The 13411-nt window shown below is 36.9% G+C and overlaps 2 protein-coding genes across 3 annotated transcripts in view; both read left to right on the forward strand.

Moving 5' to 3' along the window:
* The window catches only part of LOC104746688 (protein TIME FOR COFFEE), a 7905-nt gene extending 5399 nt beyond the window's left edge, over window positions 1-2506 (forward strand). For both annotated transcript variants that reach the window (XM_019237108.1, XM_010468216.2), the window contains exons 13-14: window positions 296-1675; window positions 2403-2506. In XM_019237108.1, coding sequence (XP_019092653.1) covers window positions 296-1675; window positions 2403-2506 — 1484 coding nt within the window. The remainder of the gene's footprint in view (window positions 1-295; window positions 1676-2402) is intronic.
* Window positions 8376-13079, forward strand: LOC104746689 (linoleate 9S-lipoxygenase 5, chloroplastic-like). The gene is made up of 9 exons (XM_010468217.2): window positions 8376-8780; window positions 9175-9482; window positions 10258-10501; window positions 10584-10922; window positions 11006-11091; window positions 11189-11296; window positions 11405-11709; window positions 11785-12048; window positions 12151-13079. Exons 1-9 carry the CDS (start codon window positions 8534-8536, stop codon window positions 12917-12919), a joined length of 2670 nt encoding a protein of 889 aa, XP_010466519.1. The 5' UTR covers window positions 8376-8533; the 3' UTR covers window positions 12920-13079.

Here is a 13411-nt window from a genome sequence, read left to right on the forward strand (position 1 = left end):
CAAAACCAATGGGTTCTGGTTCACCAATGCAGCAGGTGCAAGGAGGTACCAACCACCAGGCTCCGTCTCCACCAATGATAGTTGGGTCGCCTTCAACGTCTTCTGTCTCCAAAAACGCCAGTGGAAGCCCAAGAACAACTGCTTCCGCTTCTTCGGGGGCGAATAAAGCTGGACAAGCTTCATCTACTACTCATTCATCATCTCAGCAGTCTAAGAACTTGCAGTCTGCAGCAGTGGCGTCATCTGCTGGTGGAAGGAATAACGGTCCTTCTGTTCTCGGAAACCCAACCACGAGCTCTGGATCCAAGTTGCAACAANGCGAGGCAAGGTTATCAGATGATGGCAGTTGCTCAAGCAGCTCAACAGAAAATAAACTACAGTGCTTCTCTAGAAGATGGAAAATCTGGGTCTGTTGGTCCTGCTGCTAATACCACAGAGGAACAAAGGAAGACAGGAGGAACAACAGGGAAAATAAGTGGTGGGAATGGTGGGCAGTCGATTGCTTTCTCTAACAAACACGATTTAGCTGATGCATCTGTGTCTGCTGTCACGAGTGGTAGCATTGTAGATAGCTCATCCCGTTTGCTCAACCTTGGTTCTGCTCTGCCACAGAGTTCGGGTTCTATGACCACATCTCATCATCATCACCAGCAACAACTACAACAACAACAACAGCAACAGCAGCAGCATATGCAACGGAGTCAGTCGCAGCAACCTTATACCATGTATCTCCAGAAGCAGCAGCGGTATGCAACTTCAGTCGCTGCTTCTGCTGCCAGAACCAAAGGGCCCGTGGCAAGTAATGGGAGTGGTTTCCCTGATCACAATATCACCACGTCACCTGCAGGAACCACCAAGTTTGCAAATGCTAATTCAGGGTTCCCCCAGAACCTTGTCCAGTCGAGCAACAATCAGGTGCAGTCTTCTCAGTGGAAAAACAATTCACCCAGGACATCAAATACTTCCCAAGCTCAGTCTCCTTCGATTCTGTCACCATCATCATCAGTTGCTGCTGCATCGTCCCTTAGAAACGTCTCGCATAAACAGCAAAGCCGTCCCCAGCAATCGCAGATATCTTTTGCAGCAAACTCAAAACCAATGGGTTCTGGTTCACCAATGCAGCAGGTGCAAGGAGGTACAAACCACCAGGCTCCGTCTCCACCAATGATAGTTGGGTCGCCTTCAACGTCTTCTGTCTCCAAAAACGCCAGTGGAAGCCCAAGAACAACTGCTTCCGCTTCTTCGGGGGCGAATAAAGCTGGACAAGCTTCATCTACTACTCATTCATCATCTCAGCAGTCTAAGAACTTGCAGTCTGCATCCGTGGCGTCATCTGCTGGTGGAAGGAATAACGGTCCTTCTGTTCTCGGAAACCCAACCACGAGCTCTGGATCCAAGTTGCAACAACAGCAGCAGCAGTTGCCAAAGCATGGGTTGCAGCAGCAAGCACAGCTTTTCTTCTCGAACCCTTATATGCAAGCCCAACATCAACATCAACAGCAACAGATCACTATATCTCCTTCTGGTGGGTATTACATTCAAAGACATCAGCAACAGTCAGGTTCAGCACCTGCTGGTGCAGCCACATGTCTTCCAGTCACAGGAGCCGTTACAGCAACTTCGGATCCAGCGAAAGCCATCGCGGCTGCAGCAGCTGCCAATAACATGAAAGGAGGTGGTATGGGGAAGACGCCTCCAGGGTTCCCGGATGTGCATGCGGTTCCCTCTGCTGTTCAGGTGAAACCCGTTAATCAAAAGCAACAAGCGGGTGAGTGAAAGACCTTTAAAACCCATTTGCTAACTTGAAAGACTCTGAATGGGGGTTGGGAAGTTCCGGTTATATANACCAATGCAGCAGGTGCAAGGAGGTACCAACCACCAGGCTCCGTCTCCACCAATGATAGTTGGGTCGCCTTCAACGTCTTCTGTCTCCAAAAACGCCAGTGGAAGCCCAAGAACAACTGCTTCCGCTTCTTCGGGGGCGAATAAAGCTGGACAAGCTTCATCTACTACTCATTCATCATCTCAGCAGTCTAAGAACTTGCAGTCTGCATCCGTAGCGTCATCTACTGGTGGAAGGAATAACGGTCCTTCTGTTCTCGGAAACCCCACCACGAGCTCTGGATCCAAGTTGCAACAACAGCAGCAGTTGCCAAAGCATGGGTTGCAGCAGCAAGCACAGCTTTTCTTCTCGAACCCTTATATGCAAGCCCAACATCAACATCAACAGCAACAGATCACTATATCTCCTTCTGGTGGGTATTACATTCAAAGACATCAGCAACAGTCAGGTTCAGCACCTGCTGGTGCAGCCACATGTCTTCCAGTCACAGGAGCCGTTACAGCAACTTCGGATCCAGCGAAAGCCATCGCGGCTGCAGCAGCTGCCAATAACATGAAAGGAGGTGGTATGGGGAAGACGCCTCCAGGGTTCCCGGATGTGCATGCGGTTCCCTCTGCTGTTCAGGTGAAACCCGTTAATCAAAAGCAACAAGCGGGTGAGTGAAAGACCTTTAAAACCCATTTGCTAACTTGAAAGACTCTGAATGGGGGTTGGGAAGTTCCGGTTATATATAGCTTGCGCTGGCGAGAAGAAAGAAAAGGACTTTGGAGTCGGAGAAATGTAGACGGAACAGAACACCCACGAGGGATGACAATTTTTTGGAGTTGGTGGTGCTTTTTAAAAGCATTGTGTACAATTTAGTGTTTATATTATTCTGACAGGAACCTACGGTTTCATTTCCAAAAAAAAAAGAACAAAAAAAAGTCACGAAGTTCTAATTTAAGAAAAAATTTATTCATTCTTCTCGGGGAGGTTTGAGTTTTTTGTTTAGTGCTTTTACTCTTTTAGGTAGGTAACCAAAAAATAAAATGTGGGAGAAGCAGGCCAGCGAAGAGCGAACAGTGAAAAAAAACTTAAAACATGTGTAGTTTGGGTTGTTTAATGTTAAGCATGAAACAGTATTTTATGAATTTGTTATGATTGTTCTAGTTGTATCAGATGCAATGCAGCAGTAAAACAAATTTGTAGTGACATATGGTTAAGGGCCCACGCGTGCAAACTTACAAGATTTGCCAACTTAGCTCTCTTTTATTTCACTTTTAACCTTTTCTTTCTTTTTCTGTTTTTGACTTTTTCCTTTTTCTATATGTTAATAACATTCACCACATGTTTTTTTTTTTTCTATGTTCAAATCTTTTTGTCCGTTTCTTTGTAAACAATTAAGTTACCGGTGGATGGAAAAAGTCTACCACTCGTAATGAAACATTTGAAAGTTTTGAGGACATGGTGTTAAAATTAAGGCAATACCATTTGGAATGTCTTCTTCACAGTTACTATGTAGGAATGTGTTTATAAAGTCTATATACAATGAAAGTAAACCTCAATATAATTTTACTTTTTAAAAAACCATCTCAAGAATTTGGATTATCTGCTCTTCAAATACTCTCGATCTTTTCATTGTCCTATTATTGTCTTACTTTTACAAGTTTTTTTTTGGATACATTTCTAAGTTTATTATGGAGTCTATGACAAGGACTACAATATCAAAAGTGAGGGTCCGTTAGGGTAATAATTAAAACGTATGGGGTTCAATTTCGAAATCTCTGAAAACTTAAATGGGGCTCACTTGGCAAACTCCAAAAGAGTCAGCGGTCCACTAATTAAACTTTGTGGGCTCAGACTATTATATGTCTCGTTGTTCCTGGCCCACTTACAGTATACCGAATATACCTATTTTTTTTTTAAATGTTTTTTTGTCTAAATAATATCTCCGATTAAATATCCTTATATATATTTGTCTTCAAAATAATATATGAATTTGTCAAAAAAAAATTAGAAATTCGTATTAGTTTCAAAAATATATCTCATTCCATGCCAGCGAAAATTCCTTTAACAAGGCAAATATAATATTCTTTTTTGCGAACTACTAAAGAAACCACTTTTTTTTAGATAGATAACCAAGTTATGTGGAATTTAGATTAACAATGTACTTACACCTGCTATATATATTTTAGGTGGTAAAATTAAAAGAAAAAAAAATGGCAAAACTCCTCTTTTTTTTTTTACTTTTTCTCAAACACAGTAACATGATTTTTCTAAATTATTTTCACTCTAAGAAAAGACAAAATTTTGTTTTAGGTGAAAATAAGCCATGTGTAAGGAGGACAAGACCATTGTCCCACCACATGCATTCCCCTATCTCCAAGGTATATACAATAATTACAACTGCTTTTGTAATTGCAGTTTTAGAGTTTTTTTCTCTACTACGACAAATTGTTTTACCGGATTTACATAGAGATGATGTAACCCTTTAATTAGAGCCTCTAACTAAGCCTTCACCTATAAAAAGTGTTCGCCTGAGTCTAAAAGGTGATCCTATTAATTTGCCTATGTGCCTCACCTACTACGTACGTACTACTACTACCAACATGGGTTGGCTCATTGGACAGTGCATTAGTGCGTCATAACACATGGGTCAAGGACTCAAAAGAATCAACTCATTAATCATCATGTTTGGTTGAGATTTGAGAAGGGATTAATAGATCACGATTATAAGCAATCTATCCAAATCATTTGAATGCACATGCATATCGGTTCAGTTTGGTATCCGGAGAGCGGGAGAGGATACCTAAGCACGCTTCATAATTTTATTTGGCTTGCTATATTTGTGATATAGGCTGACTACAAGAGATCGTTTGAGGAGTTGGGGATTGAACGTTCCAAGTAAGTGTCTTTTTATTTTGAAAACATAACTCACATTTTCTTGCTACAATTTTTTTCTCATCCGAGCGGGCTTTAACTAGAATTTGAGGGAGAGAAATGCATGGCTCCACAGATTAATCTTAAAGCCCGCTCAAATTCTAGTTAAAGAATAGTATAATTTATAAAAAGAAGTCATCATGCAAAACAACTACTTAATTAACTCAAACCACCAGTCCCTATATCATGAATCAACACATGTGATCCACATTTCACTTGAATATTCATTTCTTTGGTGGGCAGCTAAAAGAAAGAAAAAGATGAAGAGTTTTCGTTTAATTTAATGCAATAAAGCGTGTGTTGATTCCTAACACGGTTAACAAGTTAAAGAAGAGTATCTCCAATTAGAGAAGAGAAACTAAACAAACCATGTTTTCGGAATGGTGGTTAAGCACCTACTCTCTTCCTAATCTCTAGCTTTACTGCTCTTTTTAATCATATACTATTTCGTTGTCCTTTTTAATCATAATATTAGATAATTATCTAACTTTATATATTCAATAAATGCTTGTTGGATCTATGTATTCGAATTTTAGTTTTCAAACTTGTTCTATATTTTCCCTGTTCTCTAATTATAAAATGGTTTTAGCGGTTATTTCTTATTTCATTTTTTATAAGTTTTCTTTTTTGAAGTTTCGATACACATTATAAATTGGTTGAATTTCTAGTAAATGATTTCTTCTTTTATAGTAGAAAAGTTAGATACTTTTATTTATACGATTGAAACTAAAACAACATCCTAAAAAACAGGGAGAGTAAACTTAGTTTAATGACAGCGGTAATTATATTTAATGATGTTTGTGTTGTGGTATTTGAGTATTTCAATGGGCAAGTTGGTTCAATGTATTGTAATAACAGTGGTAATGATATCTGTGTGTATTTTGAGTATTTTAGTTGGCAATCTTGTTCAATGTATTGTGTGCTAATTATATTGATGATGGTTGTGTAAATGGTATTTGAGTATATCAATGGGCAATCTCGTTCAATGTATTCCACTAACATTGGTTAAATGATGATGTCTTTTATGATAGTATTCGATCGAATGAATTTATTAAGGGTCTTACTACCAGCGGCGTAGTTATTGGACATTGTTCTTAGCTAAGAATAGTAGTTACACAACTTATTTATTAAGGATCTATTTTCTCTTAGCTTATTTACACCTGCACTATATATTGGCTAACACGATTAAGTTGTGTATTTCTTATTTTTTTTTTTTTAAATTGCCGATCTAGACTTGTTCAGAACTGAGTCAATTGACTATCAAGATTGATATTTGAAATAAAGAATTAACTAGAAACTAGAAAGGTTGTTTATAATCTAGAAACAATAGTACTCCTGTATTTCATCGTGGGACTGTTTTTACGTGATTGAATTTTCATAGTATTGTCCTTAAATATTAAGTACATATATCCCATTCCCACGTAATGTCAACATTTTGGCAAATTTTGGCCTTAATTATATTCTGATAAAGGTCTTTGTCCGTGTAAGTTTTTCTTGGGTTTTGAAAGTATTATGGAGATGGAAGAAGCTTAAGTTATGGATGAAAACAAGGAAAACTGGTATATAAACAAATTTCAGTATATAGTTTTATGTAGATATATAGAAAATTTAAGAAAAAGGAGTCTTCAGTCATTGTTTTCTCTTTGACGATAATATTTTTCTATCCAACAATTTTTAGGCAGTTGCTTTTGGTTTTACTTCCACGACTTGGATACGAAAGTGATTGAAAGAATTGAATATGTGTCAACGATGCTCTAAACTTTGGCATAATGCTGGCATTACCATGCTTAATAGATTTTAAAATCCTTGTATACTGAGTCTTTTAATATAAAATCTCATATTGATTAATAAGAAAATAATTAGAATTTAAAAATCCAAGGTATACTGCAGAGATTTTCAAATCCACACAAATTAATTCTTAAAAATAATACCAACAAATCTTACATATTTTAAAACCTAAATATCTCATTCAAATTCATGATTGAATAACACAAAATTAATTTTAACTTACAATTGAAAATAAATAAATGAGTAACACGTGATCTCAACTAAAATTTCAAAAATAAAGGATCTTATACACATGATTTAATTTTTGATTCCTATTTCTTTTGTCTTTAGTTCAATGTTGACAAATGGTCTTTAATCCAATATTGACAAAGGATATAGTATATTTTGTTTCTTATTCCACCTTCAGAGAATGGAAGACAAACCAAACAAACGTAAACGTAAAAGCAAAAGAAACAAAAATGGAAATATAGTTTATACTCTATACGTACTTTTTAAGTTAGAATAAACTAATATGTAAGTATACGTACGTAGATTTAATATTGTATTAGTAATAATGTATAAATCCATCTAGATGATACTAAAATAGAAAAGGCAGCTCCTAGCTGATTCATGATGGCTGGCTACAAAGTAGGATGGTCAACAACTATTCATGTGTCAATTTCATAACTATATATATTTGTACCGAATTGTACCTATTGCCAATATATAAGATATGAAATAAAATAAAAAATTGTTGATGAAATATGAAATATTAATTTCAATGAACAAATAGACACTATTTCCTTAGCTTATTTAACATACAGTTTTGACATACAAAAAAATACCAAATTATGGAGTTTAGTAGTTTGAATTAGTATCTTGATTGGGTAACTAGTTGCACTCATAATTTGATCAAATATATGTTGTTGATAATAAGAAACTTAACTTGATATGTTTTACATATAACCACGTCGTTAGATCTTTTTATGAAGTAGGTATAGAAGACTAGAACTAAGAGTCAATGTGAAGAAGATAATTTTTAAGACTTTGACTTAGGAAAAAAGCATTCAATTTTCAAAGATGGTAAAGATATATAATTTGCACCGTACGGATTATCATGTTGGTATGTTCTAACTTCTAAGTTGTAAGATTCTTATATAGACATAATTGATTCTCAAACGATTAGCTATGTACAATATATATGACTGCTTTATTCATAAAACTATTGCGGACCAAATATTAATTTATTGAAACAAAAAAAATTGCAGACTACCAACTAAAATTAGTTTATTTATAATTACTCGGTTTTGATCATTTACTATAATTGAAACTAGTTAAATGAATCTATATGTCTTATTATTAGTATATCCTAAAGGCTAAAACTAATATATGAAATGTATAGGCTGATTCAAAACAAAATTTAGTTATGTTTAAAATTCTTTGTTTTTTTAAAACCCCACGTCAAATTAGAAGACTACATTCAACTTTACAAAAACAACTAAATAATTTTTTTTTCTAATTAACAAGCTGAAATAATTTAGATAAAATTGAGATTTAATTTTTAAAAAACTGCAAAGAAAACACAAAATAAAATTTATTTAGTTGCGTGTAGAATATTTTGTTACTAATTCTTTCTTTTTAACAGCTGTTGTTACTAATTACACTAGCTGACAATAGACAACATTAAATTCTATATTTTCAGATACAACTCATTATCTTTTTCTTAGTGTAATTTTGAGGGAAAATATTTACTAAAAAGTGGATAAATAATTTATTGTAGAAAAAAAAACTAAAACCCTTTGGTGTTCAGTCTTAGATTCAATATAAATATAATATCACATTAACATCAGAGAGTTGTGTAATATGCGAAAAAGAAGAACATTCTTATAATCTCACACATATCTCTCTAGCTTCATACCATACCCCAAGCTTAGAATCTCTCTACTCTCTCTCTTCACCTTTTCTTCAACCTCACTCTGAGAAAATTCTGCAATATATATCGCCATGATCCACACCGACATCGCAGAGATCTTATGCGTCAAACCCAAGACGAAAAAGAAGACAAAGACAAAGACGATGGAGCAAGATGTCAAGAAGACGAAGACGATGAAGATAGAAGGAGAAGTGGTTGTGATGAAGAAGAACCTTCTTGATTTCAAAGACGTCATGGCTTCTCTTCTTGATCGAGTCCATGAGCTTCTTGGTCGTCGTGTCTCTCTTCACCTCATCAGCTCTCTCCAACCCGACCCAGGTACCCATTCTCTCTTTAACCCGACCCGTTTACAATTTGCATTCAGATCCATATCTTAAAAGTTATCCTCTTTTTTTCCATTTCATCACTAAAGTTTCCATCTTTTATTAGCTCGATTCATGAAACAGAGGATTACTCTGTTTTTTTCTTACATCAGTCTTGTTCTTCTTTGGTTAATTGTTCTAAGAATCGATTTTTAGAAGAAACTAGGATTACTAGTGACTATAGTAGTTTCATTTGTTGTTATAAATCATGATGTTGTGACAAATACNTTTTTTTTTTTTTTTTTTTTTTGGTAGTTTCTGTGTTTTATTACTTCAAATAAAATAATATTTTGGCCTTTTGACAAAAAAAAAAAATATAATATTTTGGTCTTTTGGGTATTATGTATCAGCCAATGAGAAGAGAGGAAAACTTGGGAAGGCAGCACATCTGGAGAAATGGGTAACAAAAATAAAAACGTCAGTAACCGCTGAGGAAACCGCGTTTGGAGTGACGTTTGATTGGGACGAGTCAATGGGACCACCGGCTGCGTTTGTGATCAAGAACCACCACCATAGCCAATTCTACCTTAAGTCCCTCACCCTCCGCGGCTTCCCGGAAGGTCCGGAAGGCGAAGGCGGTCCAATACATTTCATATGCAATTCTTGGATCTACCCGAATCATAGATACCGTTCTGACCGCTTTTTCTTCTCTAACAAGGTAAGACGCTAATTGGGGACAAGTGGGGTTTGGTAATAATATATTATACATTAATTAAACCTGAAAGTACTAGCTTTATGGCTTTTATATTCGACTTGGAATTCTATATATTATATTCTATAACTAATCCTAGATTGCTAAGATTTTCCATGTGATAAATATTCTTAAACCCGCAGCTCATTTCTTTCTAAATAATCTAATCTGATAAGTAGAGGGGATTAAGTTAATTAATTAAGGGGTACTGGACCTGGTGAGTGGTATGTTAGTAGTAGTGTGTACTGTAAAGTAATAGGAAATATCCTAATCCATATGGCATTATCTTTAGTGTTAATAATTTATTTTGATTGAATAGAAGAGAGTTTTGGAATATTCGTGTACGTGTGTAAAACATATTATTTGTACCAAAGAATGAAACCCGGACCTTACGGATTATCTTTACAAGTCACCTTCTATGCCTTTATTCCAAATATATTTATATATATAATATATAATAGAATCCTTTTTAATAACGACAACTATTTTTAAGTTATTGATATTTATATTTTTTTTTCTTGATTTTTTATGCTTACTACACAATAAAATGGGGTGGGACTGGCTCTACTATAGTGTCAACAGTCAAAAAGGAATAGATGGGTTGGAAGGACATCTAAATTTAATTTTATCTTTACTATTTAACCTTAATTTAAACCGATGGATTAATGTAAATTGTAAATACATGAAGTGACAAGTTTACTAACTTTTTAGTTTTTCTTTTTTCATATAAACTAAAAAAAAGGCATACCTTCCAAGTAAGACACCTGAGCTAATGAAAGAGCTAAGAGAAGAAGAGCTAATGAATCTAAGAGGTAATGAGAAAGGAGGAGAACTCAAAGAATGGGACAGAGTTTACGACTACGCTTATTACAACGACTTAGGTGCTCCGGAGAAAGGTCCTAACTCAGTCCGTCCGGTTCTCGGTGGTTCACCTGAGCTGCCTTATCCTCGCCGTGGAAAAACCGGCCGTAAACCTAATAAAGCCGGTTAGTCAACTCAAACTTTTGAGATCATTTATACATTGCAAAACTCAATGGTTACTTGACGTATACGTCATTGTTTGATCAGACCCTAAGTCCGAGAGCAGACTGGCATTTCTAAACCTTAACATATACGTGCCAAGGGACGAGCGGTTTAGCCATGTGAAATTCTCTGACTTCCTCGCTTACGCACTCAAAGCGTTGACTCAAGTGCTCGTCCCTGAGATCGCCTCTGTTTGCGACAAGACCATCAACGAGTTTGACTCCTTTGAAGACGTTTTTCACCTCTATGACGGTAGTATTAAGCTCGCCAATGGTCACACCATTTCTAAGCTCCGTGACATTATTCCATGGGAGATGTTTAGAGAGCTCGTCCGTAACGATGGAGAAGGGTTCTTGAAATTTCCCTTGCCTGACATCCTCAAAGGTAACGTATAAACAGTTATGTATTCCAATCATACCTAAATATTTTGTTGATTTTGACATATATGATCGTTTACATTATTACAGAGAGTAGATCAGCTTGGAGAACCGACGAAGAGTTTGCCAGGGAAATGCTGGCTGGTCTCAATCCAGTGGTGATTAGTCGTCTCCAGGTTTAAATCTTATCATTCAACTTCGTCTTTGGAATAATTGAAATTCATCGATTGATCTCGCTTGATTACTAAATAATTTGAATATACAATAATGCAGGAGTTTCCACCAAAGAGCAATCTCGACTCTGCCAAGTATGGAAATCAAGATAGTTCCATAAGAGAAGAGCACATAGAAGCATACATGAACGGCCTCAATGTCCAAGACGTAAGTATATATAATATACTTTTTCTTGTTTGACGAGTAACAGCTTTATAGCCATTTGTAGCTAACTGCAGTTGGTTTTGTTTTGTTTTGTGTTTGTATCAAAAAAAGGCTTTGGAACAGAATAAGCTATACATATTGGATCACCACGATGCATTAATGCCTTACCTGACGCGGATAAACTCAACAAACACTAAAACCTACGCGACTCGAACCCTTCTGTTGCTTCAAGAAGACGGAACTCTGAAGCCTCTCGCAATAGAGTTGAGTCTTCCACACGCACAAGGCGAATCACATGGATCCGTGAGCAAAGTTTTCACACCAGCAGAGACAGGAGTAGAGGGATCGGTTTGGCAGCTTGCAAAGGCTTACGCTGCGGTTAATGATTCCGGTTATCACCAGCTTATAAGCCATTGGTAAATAAATGGTGACAACATTATGAACTAACTAGAAAATGATCAAGATTTGATTTCAGTTTATGGTTTTTGCAGGTTGGAGACTCATGCGGTGATTGAACCGTTTATAATAGCGTCGAATAGGCAACTCAGTGTGGTCCATCCGATCTATAAGCTTCTACATCCTCATTTCCGTGACACGATGAACATCAATGCATTGGCGCGACATGTCCTCATAAGTTCAGACGGAATTCTGGAGAGAACGGTCTTCCCTGGTCGATACGCCATGGAACTGTCTTCTTCAATTTACAAGAATTGGGTTTTCACCGATCAAGCTCTCCCAAAAGATCTCCTCAAAAGGTAAAGCATCAAGTCTCTTTCTACACAATTGTTGAGCCATAAGTAAACCTAGAATCTTGTGTGACAAGTAAGACGTAACCTTAAAATGCCCTGTTTCTGCAGAGGACTTGCCGTGGAAGATCCAAACAGCGACAATGGTGTTAAGCTTTTGATCGAGGATTACCCTTATGCGGTCGACGGATTAGAGATTTGGTCAGCAATCAAAACGTGGGTCACTGAGTACTGCTCATTCTATTACAAGAATGACAAAACCGTCCAAAACGATACAGAGATCCAATCATGGTGGACCGAGCTCCGAACCAAAGGCCACGGCGACAAACAACACGAATCATGGTGGCCATCGATGCAAACCCGCTACGACCTTATCGAATCCTGCACAATCATCATTTGGATCGCTTCTGCTCTTCACGCAGCAGTCAATTTCGGACAGTACCCTTACGCTGGGTTTCTCCCTAACCGTCCTACGGTCAGCCGCCGGTTTATGCCCGAGCCAGGTACCGTTGAGTACGCTGAGCTGGCAGAAGACATTGACGTAGCATTCTTGAAGACAATCACGCCGCAGTTACAGACTCTTCTTGGGATCTCCATCATAGAGACCTTGTCTATGCACTCAACGGACGAGGTCTACTTAGGGCAGAGGGAATCACCGAATTGGACGGCTGATGATGAGGCTTTAGAGGCGTTTAGACGGTTTGAGAAAGAACTGGAGCTGATAGAGAACAATATCATAAGGAGAAACAATGACAAGAGATTGAAGAACAGGACCGGACCGGTTAACATACCGTATACTCTGTTATACCCGAATACTACAGATTACACAAGAGAAGGTGGGCTTACTGGGAAAGGGATCCCTAACAGTGTCTCAATCTAGAGTTACTCCTCTTGATTATGTGATTATTTAACTTAGTATTTTCTTTTCTTTTGGGGTTTTTGCTTGCTATTATGAACTCTTCTACGTTACTATCCATTGTTCATATGATTCACATGGTCGCTTAAAGAATATACAGTATTTTTCCCCTTGGTTTTATTTACTTTCCACCACTGTTTTGTTTTGTTTTTTTTTTTAAACTAAATTAAAGCTACGACATGAGTCACACAGTTTTAAACACTAAAAACAATACAGCCAAAATGAAATATTAGAAGAAGTGTAAATTTGGTAACCGAGTCTTCCGCTTCGGTTAGCTTCTTAGTTCATCATCGAGGACAACTAGCCACGACCACGACTATTTCGTCTCCAACAATATGAATCTTGATCTCCACAGATTTTGTGTGCTAAGTAGTGTATACAAATATCGTAAAAATGTATATCAGATTTATAGTAGATCACAATATGTTCCACTACAATGATCTATATACTATTAAT

Source organism: Camelina sativa, chromosome 15, assembly GCF_000633955.1.
Source record: "Camelina sativa cultivar DH55 chromosome 15, Cs, whole genome shotgun sequence".
Classification (NCBI taxonomy): domain Eukaryota; kingdom Viridiplantae; phylum Streptophyta; class Magnoliopsida; order Brassicales; family Brassicaceae; genus Camelina; species Camelina sativa.